A 19,366-nucleotide genomic window follows, 5' to 3' on the forward strand; every position below is an offset into this window, starting at 1 on the left:
CACTTGCCCCAGGAGCGGGTATGGTCCGTGCCAAAGCCCAGGGCACCTCCCCTTGAACTGACCTTGGAGTTAATGGTAGAGGAAGAGGTGAAGGCCTTGGGTCTTCACCTTAGACTTGCTCCTGACACAGGGCTTAATGTCACATACTTATTGTCATACAGCTGTACAATTCTAAAAATAACCTGTTGTCACCCTCCGGGTTCGTCTTGGAGATGCATGCACAACTATGTGGTCGGGGGTAGGGGGGTGGGGTCTGTGGTATGGCTCGGGGGTGGGTGGGTGGGTGGGCAGAGGCTTGAGAAGACCCAATCACTACTTGGTCATGAAAGCAAAGGGTCTTCTCTGTTCCCCGGAAGCCTCAGATGCTCCGGGCCCAACACCTCAACCCAGGGAGATGAGATGGTGGGAGGGACATTGCGCTCTCAGGAAAATCCTCGGGGCAGGTGACCTCTTACCTGTGCTTAGACTCATAGCCTCTGTTACTCTTCCTCTAAAACCCCTTCCCTGACTGCTTCCCTGCTGCGCTCCCAAAGCTTGTGTCCCCACATCTAGTAGGGCAGTGGTCACATGGCCTGTGGGGACTGAAAATGCCTCTGGGGCTGTGGTCCAGGAGGCACATGTTCAGTGCCTGACGTTGGCTCAACACAGGTGGAGCTCGGGGTTTGTGAGATGGGTGAGGGGGATAAACTCGGGGCTCTGTGGGGGTATCTCCTGGATAGGTTATATGACTGCTCAGTGCCTCAGTTTCCCTATCTGTGCCTGGGTCACAGCGCAGAATGACTCAGCGTGGTGTTTAGTGACAGAACATGAACAACAGAACACCTCTGGCTGGCTCCAGGTGTTAGGGGCCTTTAAGTGTGGACAGATTTACCCCGGGCTTGTTTCTGGCCATGCCCTACCTTACTTCTGAGGCCCACACTTTGCCTGCAAGGCTAGCTGTGGATTTGACATCTGGAGTCCATGTGGCCTGTCCCCACTAGTGGATAATGCCCAGGCCTCAGCTGTGGTTTGGGCAGGTATGCTCTGGGCCCTCCCTTTGAGGTGAGTCTCATGACCTGCGAGCCGAGGCTGACAGCACTCCACTCCTACCCTGAGGACTCCGGGAGAGTACCTGAAGGCACGGATGGTGGTCAGTCCTTCCACGGTTTCGGCAAAGTGTGAGAGCAGTGGGAGCTGCGTCGTGTCATCCAGCTGCTGCAGGTCCCTGTGACGGACAGAGCGGTTAGGAGGACAGCTTGTCCTCTGCCTTAGCAGGACTGCAGCTGTAGCCACCGGGACGGGCAGGTGCATCTCTTCCAGGCCCAGTTTCTCACTTGCTGAGGGCCACTACACCGGGATGCTACTGCTGCTGTGGTGCACCATAGAAGCGAGCCCAGAGCCCTCGGATTGTCCTGGGCAACCTCCACCTTACATCTGACACTGTGTGTATGTGTGTGAGTGTGTGTGTGTGTGTGTGTGTGTGTGTGTGTGTGAGAGAGAGAGAGAGAGAGAGAGAGAGAGAGAGAGAGAGAGAGCATGTGTGGTGCGACTGTGTGTATGTGTGTGTATGAGTGTGTGAGTGTGTGTGTGAGTGACTGTGTGTGTGTGTGTGTGTGAGAGAGAGAGAGAGAGAGAGCATGTGTGACTGTGTGTATGTGTGTATGTGTGAGTGTGTGTGTGTGTGTGTGTGTGAGAGAGAGAGAGCATGTGTGACTGTGTGTATGTGTGTATGTGTGAGTGTGTGTGTGTGTGTGTGAGAGAGAGAGAGAGCATGTGTGACTGTGTGTATGTGTGTATGTGTGAGTGTGTGTGTGTGTGCGCGCGTGTGCGCGCGTGCATATGTTCACACACTCTTTTCACTTCACAGCTTTTGGGAAACCTGGCCCAAGGGACAGAAAAGCCAGATTTGACATTCTCAGTTCCTTGTTTTCTAAGAACCACAGCAGGCCTCAGGGCATCCTAGGCCAGGATCTAAATAGTTGCTGGGTGGGGAAAACAGGCTACCAGTCTCCATGGCAACAGGAGGCCTCCTTCTCCCCCACAGCCAAGTATCATATGCCAGGTAGGCCAGCTGGGACACAAGAAGCAGCCTCCCTAGACACTGGTGCAAGAGCCAGGGTCAGGGGAATGGGGTGAACATGGCTTCTTTGGCAGAGAAATGAAGTTTACAGGACAGCCTGCACTGCAGTGTGGGGAAATTCTTGGAGTGTGGAGTAAGGTAGAATGTTTGAAAAGACACTGTCATTTTGCTGATGTCAGGGCAGAGTGTCCCCCTGGGTGCTTGGAGATTCGGGGCCATTCGAACAAAAAGCCATTTACTTCATTGCTGATTCTTATGGGCCGGTGAGTAGGATAAAAATGCATTTAAATACAATGATTATTATTACCAAGCAGTATTTTTGACTCTTGTTTCTTATCAACGATATGCACTTGCGAAAGGTAGTTAACTTTTATGAACAGTACCTGAAGTTTAAAAAAGTACATTTTGTAGCACAAATAAGTACGCACGCTTACATGACCAAAGCAAAGGCTTCACAGAGCTGTCATGTTATGAACGTAGCCTGATAATTTATGGTATAGGTCAAAATAGAACGCACATATACATTCACGTATGTGTGTGCGTAAAAATGTGTAATAGATATACTTATAACTGTGTTACAGTGTTTGGAATGAAAGTCAGTGTCTGCAGTGTGACAGGCAAGTGCTCTACCTCTGACCTCTGGCTCACTCCGAGGCTCGGCTCTACCTCGCCGTTTTTAAAACGCTGATTATGAGTCAGGGTGCTGATTTAGTGATGGTTGCAACTGGCAGTTTGAGTGACTCTGGCCTAGAGGGTCTTTTACATTTTCATTCTTAATTGTTTGAATCAGTGAGTTTAACAGAGTCACTGTTATAAAGAACTCTCTAGAGAATATTCTGGAATACTTTGAGTTGGAAGTGTGTGTGTGTGTGTGTGTGTGGTGTGTATATGTATATGTGTATGTATGTGTGTGTGTGGTGTGGTGTGTGGTGTGTATATGTATATGTGTATGTGTGTATATATGTTTATGTATGTGTGTGTGGTATGTGTGGTGTATGTATGTATGTGGTATATGTATGTATGTGTGCATATGTGTGTGGCGTATGTATGTGTGTATGTATGTGTATGTGAGTGTGTATATTTCAATCTCCCAAGGGCAAATATGATCCACAAGAGAGGCTACAAGAGCCTCTGTCCTGTCACACTCTACACCCCTGTGGACTTGGAAGTGTGTCAATCCATCACGCCTCTCATGCCGGGTGCCATCTGTGTCCCTCCCCCGACCCCCCATTACAGAGCAGCCTGATTCCTAAGTCATACCGTTCTCATGGGAAGCATTTGGGACAAATGAATGAAGGGCATAAATATTGTTTACCCTACGCTAGCAATTCCGCTCCCGACCACATCTCCCAAGGAAACAATTGAGGTATGAAATGTAAAGCATGTGCTGACAGGTGGCGCATTAGGATGGGCAGTTCCTCTGTTTCCATTGCTTATTTCTATTTTCAATTTTTGGGAAGCACGACGCTATTACGTTTATTATGACGATTCTGGCAAGTGTACCAAACTGCCATGGCAAAGGAGCCCCTCTCCCTGTCCCACACCTCCTCCTCCCACCCCCCACCCCCGCCCCCCCTGCCTGCCACCACCCCACCCCCCGCTGCCTGCCAGAGATGCTAGGAATGCTGCCGTCACCTGGACGCCACTCGGAAGTACTTCTGGATGAAGTAGCACACGACAGCGAGGGGTAAGAGGGCCACCAGGAACACGGGTGTGACATAGGAGATGACAGTCAAGGCGGAGACACAGAGTAGGGTGGATCGGCTCAGACACTCCAGCGTGGATGGGATGTGCTGAGGAGGCAAGGAGGAGACAGTGGGGACATTTCTGTATTAGACCCTTTGAAGCACCACTTGTCACCATGTTTGTCTGTCATGCTATTGCAGGCTCATGTGTATCTGCCCGGCTACCCTGCAAGCTCTCTGAGGGCAGGAATGAAGACGATTTTTTTTTAAACCACTCAGAGTAAAATGTCAACAGAGGAGTTAAGCAAAATCCAAGTGAATATTCATAATATTCTGGAACCCTCTTGAATGACCCAGTGGAATCTTCGATGGAAGCCAAAGAGACTTCAGTCTTAGGAAGCTCTCAAGGGGTCTCCTCAGAACCAAGGCAGTGTCAGTCAGAGAAGGACACTGGGCTCCTCACACAGGGACACTGGCCTCCCACACAGGGGCACTGGGCTCCTCACACACACAGGGACATTAGGCTCATCACACACACAGGGACACTGGGCTCCCCCCCTCCACAGAGACACTGTCCTCCCCACACAGGGACACTGGGCTTATCACACACACAGGGACATTGGGCTTATCACACAGGGACACTAGCCTCCCCACACAGGGATATTGGGCTCATCACACAGGGACACTGGGCTCCTCACACAGGGACATTGGGCTCCTCACACACACAGGGACACTGGCCTCCCCACACAGGGACACTAGGCTCATCACAGAGGGACTCTGGGCTCCTCATACAGGGACACTGGGCTTCCTATACTGGGCTTTGAACATCTATGTGGCGAGGCCAACATCTGAGAGTTTCCTCACAGAGTCCCAGGCAAAGTACGGCACAGTCAATACCTGGTCAATGGTGTTACAGTCAGATGAAAATCTGTTCAGGATACTCCCCAGGGGCGTGGTCTCAAAGAACCTAAGAGGCAAGCAGAACCATTATTGATCGACTGATTTGCTCTGTTTATGGAATGGGGGCAGCTATTTGTTGATTTAAATATTTCTAGAACCATCTGGCTTCTTAGGAGCAGCTGCCTTTGCGTGCCTGCAAATATCTTTCTTGTGTCCTTGAGAATTCCTGTAGCCACCCAAGAGGGTGTCGGCTTCCCTTTGGCCTCTCTGAGTCACAGGCTCACTGTGACCACTGACACCCTTCCTCCACCTGACTCACTTGGCAACTGTTCCCTTGGGACACAGAGCCCTCTCCCAGGAGAGCAGATCCGTGGGGACAGCCTGTCAACTGCCTGACAGTGAGAGGCTACGCTGGCTGTCAGCACTCTGGCCGTGACTGGGAGTTGGCCCAACCCAGCCAGAGACCTTCTGAACTTCAGACTGGGGGCAAACAGAGGGTAAGACAGTGAGGCTGCCGTGTCCTCAGAGAGACAGCAAAGCAAGAAAGTGGAAGTGCAGCCAGGCGGGCGGGCAGCCATGAGGTAGAGTCGCGGGACTGGAAGCCACGAGCCCAGGTAACTAGGATGCCTGTGTGGTTCCAGGTCAGTATGACCGGCCAGTGGGGCGTGAGCCTAATGCTTCTCCTGGCACTTTTAGGGCTCTGTTCCCTCTCATGTGGGTGATGCCAACAGCAAATCCTGCTTCCAGAAAGTGCAGGGAGAGAGGAGGCAGTGGAACTTGCGGGCAGAGATTGTATCACATAGAGAAGGGGATTAACTTTTGCCCCAAGTCTGCAGATGCTCAGGTTGAGGGCCGGTGTGACCACTGGATGAGCCAACCGTGTAAAACGCTCATGGGCTGTGCTGAGTCAAGCCCATGCTCCCTCTTCTTGCATAGGGACGCTTGTACACACACACTGACTTGAGTCACCCCCACAAGCCCGTGTCGGAGGTCATCTGTGCTCATTTTATAGATGGGGGATTTAAGTCTCAGCATAGCGACCTGCCCCCCTGGGTCTGGTCAGGTCTGGGAGTACCTCATGGGGGCCAGGATGATGCGATTGAGCAGGCTGCGATGCAGCCTCTTGGCCACCTTCAGTCCTGTCCACTCCACAGTGACGGAGGTGACGAGGCACAGCCCGATACCCAGGCTGCAGAGCACGGTGAATACCATGGCGTAGACAGATTGGTCCAGGGCACATTCCTAGGGGGAGGGGGATGAGAACAGGTGTGTCCTGGGGCTGTGTGTGGGCTCAGCCCTCCCTCCTCCCCTCTGCCGGCCTTGCTGTGGGCAACCCTTGTCGTCATACCTGGCTGAGGGAACAGTTCCTGGCCGCAGGGCTCAAGACCAGAGCACTGTCAGTCCACTTGGCCAGCCAGTAATCGATGGCCACCAAGACCATGTGCTTGAGCAGCTGTGAGAAGACAAGCAGGGACAGGAGCAGGACGCCAGCGGAGGACAAGTACTTGGTGCAGGCTCGCCATGGGATCTTGGCTCGCTGATGCAGCACCGAAGATAGGTTGTCATCCTCCTCGCTCTCGGCTGCCTCCTCTGCAGGCCGCAAGAACCCACCCTGTAGCTTCACAGATCACAACCCTCTGAGGGTGACCCAGGGGACATCTTATTCCCACGTATAGATGGGAAAACATACGTATGTATATGTGTATAGGTAATACATGTATAATATAGAGACGATGCTTAATCGAGCCACACTACCCGACCGTGCCTAGAACACCGGGCTTTAGTCTCTGTGTGTGAGGGTTAATACTGTCAACTAGAGTCACCTATAAGGGAAGCCACTGGGCAAACTGAGAGGGGTCACCCGCAATGGGCTAACTGAGGTGGGAAGACCTGCCCACATGGGTGGGGTCATTCCATGAGCTGGGAGTCCTAAACTGAAAAAAAAAAAAAAAGAAAAAGAAAAAAAAAGGAGATGGTGAGCTCTCTGCTTCCTGACTGTGGACACAGTGTGCCTGCCACTCCCCTCCCAGTCCTGTCACTGTGCTTTCTCTGCCACAATGAACTATGTATACCCCTAGCCTAGCAAGCCGAAACAAGCCTTTCCTAAGGTTGTTTCTTGTCAGGTACTTTGACACACCCATAAGGAAAGTGACCAGTACATTGTGGGTGCTAACTGTGCCCCCAGGCTCGGGGTGGTGGTGGTGGTCATACCTTCCTCCTCTTCCTCATCCAGCAGAAGACCATCTCTTGAGGACATGGCGCGGGGCAGGCCCTGAGATGGCTCTGGGGCTTTTCTCTCCATGACAGTTTCCTGAAAGACAGACGGAGCCTGGCCAATGACTTCAGAGTGTGCGTGTGGGCAAGTAGAGGTTGGCGTCAACTACCCTAGCGATGACTGGCTTCCAGGCTGTCGCTGCTTTGGGGATGCTACACGTGGACACATGCTCATCTTGCCAGAATTAATTTCTTCTCTATCAACTAATAGCACCCCGATATCTCAGAGGGATATTCTTTGTGTGTGTGTGTGTGTGTGTGTGTGTGTGTGTGTGTGTGTGTGTGTGTGTAGAAGTCTATGTAGCCCAGGCTAGGCTTGACCTTTCCATCCTCCTGCCTCAGCCTCCCCAATGCTGGGGAGTGCACACCACTACATCCGTTTCCTCCTCCCCTGTCCTTGGTCTCTGAGATTTAAGTACCTCAGGTGGACACATGACCACGGGCTGGCTAATCCTCACATTCCACCATCCTAGCTATAACCATCCAATCATGGGGTGCGTATGGCCAGACTGGATGAGTGACAAGGCTCTGCCGAACCGTGAGAAACACTGTCCGACTCCACAAAGACATCCCAGGGCAGCGGACACAGCACTGCGGATGTATCGAGGCTGGGCCGATTCAAGGGCAGTGGGGCAAAGACACAAAGAGAGGCAGAACCTGGTGGTGATCCAGCGATGAACGGAGCCATAACTCTCCTTGGGACTTTTTGGCTTCATGAAGCAACAATTCCTTACGTTTCTCTTCCCTTTGTTTAGCTACTTTGAACTGATTTTCTGGAGCCTTCCAACTACATGGTATCTGAACATCTGCATGTCCCCGAGCCGGTCCTGGGTCCCCGCACAGGTGTCGGTCAGCCCTGCCCTGGTAGAGGATGCTGAAGACAACCCTACATCCTTCCTTTTGGAGACTTCCTGGGACAGGCAGCCCTGTGAGGTCTAGAAGGACCTTCTATCCAGGGGAGCAGCTGCCTGGCCCCCACAGTCTCACCTTCTCCAGCTCTTGGTCTTGCCGGTTCATGAGGGTCTTCCAATGCTCAAAGAGCTGGCACTCAGACCTCTGGAAATCCTTGAGTGTCCCCTCCCTCTGAATGGTGCCGTCCTTCATAGCGATGATCTGGCACGGAACAGGTTTGGCTACTTAGAGTCCGAGACAGGCGTAGCATCCTCCACACTCTACTCACAGCTGCCTTCACCCGCTGCCTGTGCAGTCTGCACACCCACCCTGGCCAGCACCACCCTCAATGGGTGCTAACCAGTGTACCGTGGCCAACATGGCAGGTTACCCCCAGAACCCCACCATCATCACTTTCCATACATGGCTGAGTAGGCCATCCTGAGCTGGTTCTGATGGTGGGTTTATCAGTTGGCGGTAACACACTTGTGTAATCCAAGTGGCCATGGGTGTGCCCTTTTGGAATGCAGCAAACTCTGTATTTGAAGCACCCAATGACACCATCATGTAAGCTGCCATTAACTGGCACCCCCTGCCCCCCGTCCCGGGGTGACACCATCATGTAAGCTGCCATTAACTGGCACTCCCCCCACCCCCGTCCCGGGGTCCTGTGCATAGGTACCTCAAGGGACCAGGCACCTCCGTCTCTGCCTTACTGGACTCAGGACCATTCTCAACTACAGCCATTTTGCTTTCTGAAGTCATTTTACCTGTTTTACAATAGTTTTTTTGGGTCCTTTTCATAGTGGAGGAGGCTCTCATTCCACAAGGAAGATTTATTTTGAGAGAAGTTAATTAGCAGGCCTATTTGGCCCAGACTTGAAGATCAGAGAGGGTCTCAGATTCCCTGCCGTCCAAGGGAATTTTGGTAAAAGAGTAGGCGGGTGTAGACTTCCAAAGGCCCATTGTCTTTCTCTTAGCATTAAGCAATTCCCAGTGAGACGGAGAACAAGTGCGTCCTTACATACGGAAGGGGTGTTGGGGAGGGGGTTAGTCAGAATGGGGCTCACAACGCCATATTCTGTGGGAGCCTTGTTGCCTGCAGGGCTACTGCCACTGTTCCTTCCAGCATTTTCCATATGAATGAGGCTCCAACCCACTCATCCCTAAAGGCCAATGGCCAGGGAACTTGGCTCGCCCACCTAAACAGGAGCATCCACAGCCAGGGAAGGCAGGCTGGACAAGGCCTCTGTAAGGTAGGAACCAAGTGTCTACTTCTTCTCGGGCTGTCTGGTGCTGGCCCAGGGTACACCAGAAGGGAGCAAGCCAGGCAGGGAATAGCTAAAGGCCTAGATGACACCCACTTTCTGGACTATACATATTTCTAGACTGCACAAAACCACTCAGGGCTTTGCGTCCATCAGCCATTGCTGCTGGGTCATATGACTGATTCTTTGGAAATGACACACACACACACACACACACACACACACACACACTCACACATGCGTGCACACTCACACATTCACACACTCACTCACACACATGCACACACACTAACGCACGCATGTGCACACACATACACACACACACACTCACACACGCGCGCACACTCACACATTCACACACTCACTCACACACATGCATACACATGCACACACTCACACTAACGCACGCATGTGCGCGCACACACACACACACACACACACACACACACACACACACACACACACAGCTCCAGAGTCTCACCCAGTCTGCATGAGGCAGGTACTGCAGCTTGTGGGTCACCAGGACCACTGTCCTCTTGTCATCCCGCAGCAGCTCAAGGATGCCGGCCTGCATCAGGTGGTCGCTCAGATGGACATCCAGAGCTGAGAAAGGGTCATCCTGAGAAAGATGATCAGGTAGGGGCGGGTGTGTGTGGCCTGGGTGGAGGTGAGCAGAACTCCTCAGCATTCTTTTGAAGCGTATCTAGGCACTGACACTGGCTAGCTGTGTGGCCTTCAGTCACCCACCTAAGCTCTCGGGCTCAAATGTTATCTCCCTTAAACAGACCTTATCAACTCACTTCCTGTCCCTGAACCATCAACAGCTACCCATCTCCCAGGAAGCCGGAACTCCTCAGTACAATACCCCAGGCCCTCCCTAGTCTGCCCAGTCTTCCTTCCTAGCCACACTTCTCACCTGTCCTTCTCTTTTTTTTTTTTTTTTTTTGTCTTTTGAGACAGGGTTTCTCTGCGTAGCCTTGGCTGTCCTGGACTCGCTTTGTAGGCCAGGCTGGCCTCGAACTCACAGCGATCCGCCTGCCTCTGCCTCCCGAGTGCTGGGACTAAAGGCATGCGCCACCACGCCCGGCTCACCTGTCCTTCTCAAGCTCCCTCCATTCCAGCCTTTGCCTGAGCTGCTGCTTCTGCGTGGGGTGCGTTCTGCCTCCTGCCTAGTGAGCTATTTTCCACCTATCACTCACCCAAGCACGAGTCCTCTGTGTCTGGCCCTGAATAGGTCCTAAGCATCCCATCTTATCTGTCCCAGGGACAACCCTGTGCAAAGCCAGATCTGAGCATCCCTATGCCCCTGCCTGTGCCTGTGACCAGTTAACTTAATGACTGGAGGAAAGTAGACACTGGACTTTTATCAGGTGGGACCTTGGATGACAGAACTTCATAAACCGCTGAGCGTGTCAGGTCTACGTAAAGTATTGCTGGTGAGGAGAGCTACGTGCGTGTTGAGGGGTCAGGGTGGCGGGGAAGAGGATAAAGCCAGGATCAGAGAGCTGAGGTTCCTTGTGCCCAGCCTTTGTCCAAATTCCCCATTTCCCTCTTGCTTAATTGACTCTTCAAGGCTCTCTTCCAGGAAGCCCCCCCCCCCATCACTCTGGCCATCACAGCTGTCTCATGGTCTGAGCCACACAGCTTAGGTTTGAACCAGCAATATTTCCTGCATGGATGTGAGTCTGTCTCCCAATTCAAACTTCAAATCTTCATAATCAAGGGCTGGCTCTTAAGATTCTTCAGTGTCAACCAAGGCACCTGACACAGCGCTTGGCACGAGGTACAGAAGTCTATCTCATGCTTGGTGGCTACAGTGCTGTGTGGAGAAGGACTCTGAGGACAACTTTGAGTTCCCTGGGAAAATAGCTTAGTGATGGATTAGCAGTGTCTAACCTGAACGCTAGCTGGGAAGTGGTGTCACACACTCCATGCGTTTCCCTTCTGACAGCTGGGCATATGTGTTGACTATTGAGGATGTCCTTTTGTCCTCGAGAGACATGGTCTCTAACCACAGCTTGCCTCCTCTTGAGGTGATTGAGAGGCCCAATGGGAAGTCCACAATGGGTTATAATCACTGTTCTTGCCTGCCTCAGTTTCTCAGTAAGACAGATAAGCCAGTATGTCTAGGAGGAGTGCTTTGTGTCTGACTGGGGAGGTTGTTGGGTGATTGATGATGATGATGATGACGATGATGACGATGATGACGATGATGTTAGGGCCCAATGGAAACCTCATCTGGGACACTCACCAAGAAGACAACATTGGTGTGCTGGTAGAGGGCTCGGGCCACACTGATTCGCTGACGCTGACCACCAGACAGGTTGATGCCCTGTCACCAAAAGAGAGGAAGAGATCATGCCCTCAGTCCTTCAGACTCTCACTGTGCACTTGAGGCTCTATGAAGAGACGGAGTCATTCCCTAGCTTAGGATTGCTGACTTCTCCTGTCAGCCAGGATGCTGTGTAAATATTCCTGTGTAAACTGAAGCATTCTCTCCTGGATGGAGGAAGGAGACTTGTAAGACTCAGGGAGCTAAGGAACTGTATGGTATTCAGGAAGCAAGGAAAACTCACAAGGTTCAGAAAGCTCCAGAAACTTACAAGACTCATAGGGCCCTTCCCACAGTTGTATCAGCAGAAGCAATTGCTGTGGATGGGTGACTCCAACTTGCCAGACTGCAGTAAGCTGTGCAGGTTGCTGCAGAGAAGCAGCTTTTGTGAGTTGTTATGGATGCTGGCGTGGGCTTTGCTGGCTACAGCTGCCTTTGAGTCACTCATACTAATGTGATTAACCCCAATAGATGCATTGGGTTCACTAAGGCAAACTTGGGTGTTTTTGCCTGTGGTTGCTGTTCTATCTGGGATGAACAGATTTCTTTATGTCCCCTCCGAAGATGTCACACAACTCAGGACAATGGTCATCACAATTTCATTACACTAGAGGCTCCTCAGGCCTTTCTTTCGTCCTGTCCTACTGTTCATTCAGGGCACTCAGGCTCTCAGGGCACAGTGGAAACCCTGGTAGCGAGCAGGGGAGGCTGCCACTAACCCGTTCTCCAATCTGAGTCTGGTCTCCGTGGGGAAGGATGTCTATGTCTGGCTGCAGGGAGCAGGCTTCGAGGACCATCTTGTACCTGGAGGGTAAGGACAGGGAGTCAGTCATCTGGTTGGCCTGATCAGAGTGGGGCCTCAGTCGTTGTACGGTCATTAGCCCCTGGGTTGATGGGCCCCAGTGAGAGATGGCTTTAATGCACTTCCTGCCTTGTGCAAACAAACACCCGTGAGAGCGGGAAAGAGCTAAGGTCAGCGCTTACACAGCCCGGGGCAAGTTAAATATTTGAATGATGAAATTGTATGGGAGCAAATAGGGTGAGTGAGGCATAAGAGGGGACTTATGGTCCCCCAGCAGCAGGAAACCAGCCGGAGCTCATGCTGGGGCACCATCTGGGACAATCACAGCTGAGTGCTTGGAGATGGTTATGGTGATGGCTGAGCAAATATTTGCCTATCCTGCGCTTCTCCTCCTCCCGCGGCCAGCTCTTAAGAGCAGGTGCCAGCCAGCATCCATGGAGACTTCAGGGTTCCTTGGTGACACATGACCTTAGGCAGCTTTGGATTTGACACCCATTTCAGCATATTTGCTGGCTGCGCTTAAGCTTCCACACCTTGTTTTCCTCATCCATAAGATGGGCAGAAGAGTGTTTCCGTGTCAGGGACACAGCATATGTATCAAGAGCTGGGCACACGTCCCAGGCAACTGCTAAGTGTTCACTGGGTGCTGGTATGAATATCATCAAGGAGCATTGTGGTGTGTGTGTGTGTGTGTGTGTGTGTGTGTGTGTGTGTGTGTGTGTGTGTGTTGGGTGGGTGGCCTAGACATCTGAGAACGGGGAACTGCAGGAAGGGTTAACGTGCTCAACCCAGCCCTGCTCCCGATCTATCTGGACAGGGCAGCAATGCCCTCTTCCTCTTCTCACACATGGGAAGGGGCTTCTAGAACTCAGGGCCATTTGGATCCATCCCAGCTGGACTAAGATGGTGCTGGCTGAACGGCAGGATGCTCAGGTGCCAAGGACCACACCCGCCCCTCCCCGTCTCCCTCCTGGAGGCTGTTACCGCTGTTTATTGAAGGGGCTCTCAAAGGTGATGTTCTCCTCCACGGTGGCATTCAGCAGCCATGGTTTCTGAGATGCATAGGCCACAGGGCCTCTGCTCCTGGAAGGAATTGGTGGTGAGTGGGAGGGCCTTCCCGGGGGCTCGGTCTCAGAGCAACTGTCAGGCCAATCGGTGGATTAGACCAGGGGAAGAGGGTGGAGGTACTGAGCCAGCCAGGGCACGTGGCAGGAATCTATGGGGGGTGGTGGGTAACACAAGCCAAGTCCTTCCTGATGGAACTCAGTTCTCCAAAAGAGATTTCTAGTTCTTTCTAACCCCACTTTGTGCCTCTTTAATCCCCGAGACCCAGTCTGAAAGCCACACACAAGGATCTGGGTACAGCCAGACTTGGGAACCTCGCTGTTTGACCACATGGGTATATGAGGAGACCCAGCTTTTAGCTCATTTAAAAAGGAGAAGGAAGAAGGTCCCCATAACATCGGCCTTCGGAGGAAACTCTCCCCGGCGGGAGGAGACCCTAGAGAGCCTCTGCAGACACAGTTGCATCAGGGCTGACACAGTGTTCCAGGAAGTCCTGGAAAGCCTAGGCCTTGGGTGGCTAGGCATAGGCCTTCCATCTCCCGCCTCCCCCATGAGCTTTCTTCAGCCTCATCTCAACCCTGAGGCAAAGAGGACTCTCCAAGCACCACCAAATCAAGCAATTCCTTAGCCCGGCTTCCTTATGTCCTCATCAGTGGCTAGACTTGGAAGAGAAGGATATTTTTACAGAAACAGCGCCAAGGAGATCACATTCAGTGTGTTGTAGTTTCCAAAGCGCCCCGCTCTCCACTCCCCACCACCACAGAAGCTGCTGGTAACAGACATGCGTGATGATGTACATCTACGGAAACTCCCAGGCCAGAGTGGAATGCAGCTCTTCCTGAAACCTGCAGCTGCTCCCAGGCCACAGTGGCTCCACAGCTCCTGGGGCCCTTGGAGGAAGCCTGCCAACACAGGTACCTGGCATCCGAGTCAGCCACTGTCTCCCGCTCTGGGCTGCTGAAGTGGAGAAAAGACACAGATCAGGCTTCCCTGCGGGGCTGGGCCCTCCATGGAGATTTCTGAGTTCTATAAACCAGCCACCCCATGCTTCTGTAAGCCTTGGGGCCCAGTCTGCAGCCACGTATGAGGTTCTAGACATGGCCAGCCTAGACTGTACTTGAATTCATGGGCATTGAAAATTGGGATCACAGGCTCACACCATCAGGCCTGGGATGAGTAAAAACCATTGTCACATCTAAGTTTTTTCCTCCCCTCTGCAAACCACATTTTGCCTTCATCAAAACTCCATGGCTTAGCCTCATGCCTCTGGGAACGTCTGGCAGTAGAATCTTGTGTTCATACTTAGCACTGTCACCCACAGGCCCGTCCATCCCACCCATGCCTGTCCCGGGCCAGTACCTGGGGTCCTCTCCCTCGCTGTCCGGAAGGCTGCTGGGTCAAAGAGAAAGATGGGCACCGGTTACTCCCACTGCCTCCCAGCACACTGGAGCTTCACAGAGAAGTTGCTATTCCTCCTACCTCCCACCCTTTCCAGAGCCCCTTTGCTGCAGAACTGACTCATCTTGACCCCAGCACCTTGCTGAGTGCCCTCCACACAGCACAGGCTCAGCTGGCGCTCCTGGCATAGACCTGAGGCATCAGTGAACCCGGCTGGGTACCAAGGTGGTTTCCCACCCCGGACGACTGAGCTTAGGGAAGGGTCGTGGCTTTCCCAGCACGGTCACCGTCACTGCACGCAGACAGTGCTTCTCAAACCGCAGGCTCTGAGAGTGGGTCAGAAATGATTGGAGCAACAGTCTGTAAAAAGGACAAAGTGTCGGTGTGTGCAACAGGCCGTGTGGATCTGCCTGGGGCTTTCTTGAGTCTGTCAGCGCAGGGAGGTGAATCCTGTCATAGTAAGAGGCGCCTTTGGAGAACAGTGATCTGAACACCGGGGCCAAGTCTTTCTGTGGTTTTTCTCCTGTCCCAGCTCAACACTTCTCACCCTTCCTGAATCACCGTCCAGCAATGAAATGTGCACTTGTGACGTACACATGAGGGAAAACACAACCTTCTCTGAACTCATGCAGGGTTTTGTGATTATAATTACTAAATTAGTAGTATTAAAAAAATTTTTTTTGTTTTGTTTTGTTTTTTGAAACAGGGTTTCTCTGTGTAGCCTTGGCTGTTCTGGACTCACTTTGTAGACCAGGCTGGCCTTGAATTCACAGCGATCCACCAGCCTCTACCTCATAAGTGCTGGGGTTAAAGGAGTGCACCACCGCTGGCCAGCCTTGCTAGTATTTTTAGACAAGGCCTCATGCGGCTCAGACTGACCTCAAGGTTGCTCTGGTCAGCTAAAGATGACCTCGAACTCCTGATCTTCCTGTTCCAGCCCACCAGATGTTGTGGACTTGAACCACACCACATGCAATTATCTCATTTTATTTATTTTTTCAGTTATCTTATTTTAATAATGCTGAGACAGCCATCGTTTGTTGAGCTTTAAAAGTACTGCTAAACACCGTAATAGAACGGTCACTTAATATCTTTAGATTTATTTTGCTATTTATTTATTTGGTTTTGTATATGGCTATTTAGCCTTTGTCTGTTTGCCCTGTGCTCTGACAGATGTGGACTGTCATGTGGGTGCTGGGAACTGAACCTGGGTCCTCTAGAAGAGCAGCTTTTAACTTGTGAACCATTTTTCCAACCCTAAAATGATCACTTAAACATGCCAAATAGCCACATGGAGTTGTTTTGATTTCTCAGTTCCATTTTGCACATATATTTAGGCTCTGAGAGACTAACTTGTTCAAAGAGACACAATCAGAAAAGGACAAAGGCCTGATAGGTACCCATCCGGCTCTGGGGCAGGACCAGGTGAGGTAGTGATGCATTTGTCATCCCTGGCCCGTTCCTCTGGCTGTTGTGGTCCCCTTCCGTTCTCCCTGCCCAGCCTGCCTTCTGCAAGCACCAGATTGCCACGGTCGACAGCTCACAGGCAGACCACAAGCATGAGACAGAGAAGAAACCGGAGCTGACAAACTCCTGCCCTGTGGCCACAGCCCAGATGAGCTTCTCTCGGGAGACTTCCTCCAGAGCAGCGGAGGATGTGGTCTCCGTGGCCTCCCAGAGGGCTCAGCACAGGCTCCTCTAGTCCTGACTCGGCCCTGATCATCTTGATCCTGGCTGCTCAATTAGCGCCCCTAATGGACTGCCTTGCTCTCCATCAGTGCCCGTGTGCCGGGTGGGAGTTAAAGGCAGGAAGAACATCCTTTCCTGCCCCCACGGTGCTTAGCACGTGACTGATCTGTAATAAATGGAGCTTGTTAGCAGGCTTATTAATCACCAGGGAGGAGGGAGGGAGGCGTGAGTTCTCGCTGGTAGCCATGCCCGTCTTCAGTGCTGAGGAGTTTACGCTCAGTCTGTTTTCATCCTACAACTGCATCCTGGCCCCGCTTTACCGATGAGCACACTGAGGCTCTCTGGGTTGGAGAACAGGCTCGATGTAGCAAAGTCAGAAACAGAGGAAGAAGTTAGGGTGCTGATTGGGGTTCGCTTGCTCTTTCTATTGTAGCCCTAAACCTCCAGCAGGCGCCTTAGTAAGGCTTTGTGTATATATTTCAAACTAAAAAGTACACGCGGCAAGCATGCTCTCTCACTGACTGCTGGAGTGTGTGCGTGTGAGAGTGTGTGCGCGCCTGCATGTGCGCGCACACATGTGCATGCATTTTGTATGTACTTCTTCTTGTGGGCATGTCACCTGTTGGTGCATGCAGTTAGAGGCCAGAGGTCCACAGCGAGCAACTTCCTCAGTTGCCCTCCCCACCTGTGTTTTGAGACTGTGGGAAGCCATGCATCTGCCTCCTTAGTGCCAGCAGCCAGCTCTGTATTCCACAGCAAGCAGTTTCCTGACCGGATCTCTCTGGGGTACCCTGCTTCTCCTGGCCTGCACTTTGCATGCCAAGCTACGCCAGGGCACAAAGCCACAGTCTGATGGGTGAATCTGGCAGATGAGAGTTACAAGACCCCAGAGAAAAGTAGGAGGAAAACCAAAGTATTTGAGAATTTTGAGAAGATGGTCACAAATGTACGAAATGAAAGCCAGGACACTTGAGGAGGGGGAGTGAGATCGTGAGTGCTTTGTCTACTTTGTACTGTGCATCTTTCCTAATTTAAGGTGCATTTAGCATTTTATTTTTTAATTATGTGTATTTGTGTGTCTGTGTGGGTATGTGTGGTGCACATGTGTATGCCTACCTAGGGGGTCTAGAAGAGGGTGTTGGATCCCTTGGAACTAGAGTTCCAGGCAGTTATAAGGCTCCAGATATGGGTGCTGGGAACTGAACTCAGGTCCTCTGCTAGGGCAGTAAACACTGGTAACTGCTGGGCCATCCCGCCAGGCCTCAAGATGTCAGGTAAATGGTCTGCCACTGAGCTATGGCCCCATCCCTACTTTTTTTTCTTGCTAAGTTACCCAGACTGTGCTTTTGAACTCACAGGGCTTGAAAACGGGATCGCAGGCTTACACCACCAGGTCTGGCAGAAATTGTAATTTTTAAGTCATTTGGAAGAGGCCACCTGGTTCCCAAGCCTGGCTGGTCCTAATGGAGTCTCTTATTCACTGGTCATCTCCTGGAGACTAAGGGGCACCTGAGCCCCCAGGCTCTCCTTTGCACACTTGGGTGTATCTAAGAGCAAGAATCAGGCAGCTTTGAGCTGAACACCACAAACCAGCAGGCAGGCTCTGAGAAAGGCCAACAGCAAGGACGGCCGTTATTGGGCATAGATAGACACACTCATAGGCCACCTCTGGGTGCCTCAGCAGGTGGTAGGGAGAAGGCAGCAGGGAGTCCTGGGGAAACCAGATGTGTACCTTCTCATGGGGGTGGGAACTTTCTCCCCACCCTGTACACTTCCTGATGGCTTTGGGGGGACATTAGAAGTCACTCCAGCGTAGAGACTAATGGCCTTATTCTTCTCTTACTGGGAAATGAATTGTGCCTGAGTGTGTCTGCCAATATTGACTTTCATTAACGTGTTTTCTTCTAAGAGATTACACAGGGAGTTTGCAAATTCCCAGGTTGACAGTTCATTGAGTCAGGAAGGCAGGGAGGGGCAGATGACTCACGCAAAGGAACACGTGGGAGTCACGTGGCTCTGAGACCCAGAACCAGGGTCTGCTCAGGGTAGCTCTCCACCCCGGGCCTCCTTTTACACAGCCCTGTCTCTCTGAAGTTAACTGGGAACAAGGACCAGTTCTTCCTTCTCCTCAGTTCAAAGGAGAAGCTCCGAAGGTCCTGCTCTGGGCTGTTGGAGAGAGCATCAGGGAACCTTTAGGGGCCCAGAGACCCCCCCCCCCCCCGACCTGATCACCGGAAAGAGTGTGACTTACGGCCACAGGGCTGGCTCCTTCCCAAAGTGGCTGCAGAAAGCTTGGAGCTTCGGTTAGGGAGCAGCTTGGGCAAAGGCTTGCGGGAGAGAGGCACGTTAACACAGTCCCTAGCTGTCCCTGGTTCATTCATTTGTAAATGAATTCATTTACTAAAGTGACTATGGACTTAGAAAGAAAAATGAAATGTGGCTTTTGTCTCCAGGGAGCTTTCTCTGGTCTCTCCTGGGAAGACAGGCTGGGGTGCAGTATGAGAATTTTGTTCTTGGCAAGGAGGCACATGGCTGCATAATTACGTCGATCATAATATTTATAGGGCTCTTGCTACATGCTAGGCTAATCCTTTCATCACCCCCATGGGTTAAACGGGGAAACTGGTACAGGACGCTTATGGAATTTTCCAAAACACACAGATCAAATCTGATCTCAGGCAGCTTGGCCCAGAGCATCTGCTCCTGCCTGCTCAGCCATACTTAGCTCATTTGGTCCTCCCAGGAGCACAAGCCGTGCTCCATCTCCCCAGAGTGTTCTCAGTGCTGTGTCTCCCTAATCTCCCAGCTTCCTGCCCTGTGCCCCCTGGAAATCTTTCTGGCCGCCTGGTCACCAGGGTTTGGCCCTGGTAAGGAAGAGTGTCCTGACAGGGCCCTTGCCTCTGGCAGCAGGCATGCGCACTATCAGGAGGGGCCTCCTGGTCAAACGCTATTCTGTTCTTGGCTCACTTCGCAAGCACATCTTTCTGAAAACCTGAGGTCCAA

General features: G+C 52.0%; 1 protein-coding gene across 5 annotated transcripts in view; it reads right to left on the minus strand.

Moving 5' to 3' along the window:
* Nucleotides 1-19,366, minus strand: part of ABCC8 (ATP binding cassette subfamily C member 8) — an 80,500-nt gene that overhangs the window by 8,451 nt on the left and 52,683 nt on the right. For 2 of the 5 annotated variants that reach the window (XR_014777468.1, XM_084773301.1), the window contains exons 17-29: nt 14,636-14,668; nt 14,195-14,233; nt 13,196-13,294; nt 12,129-12,213; nt 11,329-11,409; nt 9,559-9,696; nt 7,906-8,031; nt 6,856-6,955; nt 5,993-6,234; nt 5,720-5,886; nt 4,642-4,711; nt 3,695-3,852; nt 1,112-1,204 (exon numbers count right to left, since the gene is read on the minus strand). Coding sequence is in view for 4 of the 5 variants with exons in the window: in XM_084773301.1 (XP_084629427.1) it covers nt 1,112-1,204; nt 3,695-3,852; nt 4,642-4,711; nt 5,720-5,886; nt 5,993-6,234; nt 6,856-6,955; nt 7,906-8,031; nt 9,559-9,696; nt 11,329-11,409; nt 12,129-12,213; nt 13,196-13,294; nt 14,195-14,233; nt 14,636-14,668 (1,431 nt within the window). In the remaining variant the exon portion in view is untranslated. The remainder of the gene's footprint in view (nt 1-1,111; nt 1,205-3,694; nt 3,853-4,641; nt 4,712-5,719; nt 5,887-5,992; nt 6,235-6,855; nt 6,956-7,905; nt 8,032-9,558; nt 9,697-11,328; nt 11,410-12,128; nt 12,214-13,195; nt 13,295-14,194; nt 14,234-14,635; nt 14,669-19,366) is intronic. The other 3 variants (XM_084773304.1, XM_084773303.1, XM_084773302.1) reach the window with 3 other exon arrangements.

The sequence above is a fragment of the Acomys minous genome, assembly GCF_964271855.1.
Source record: "Acomys minous genome assembly, chromosome: 2".
NCBI lineage: Eukaryota > Metazoa > Chordata > Mammalia > Rodentia > Muridae > Acomys > Acomys minous.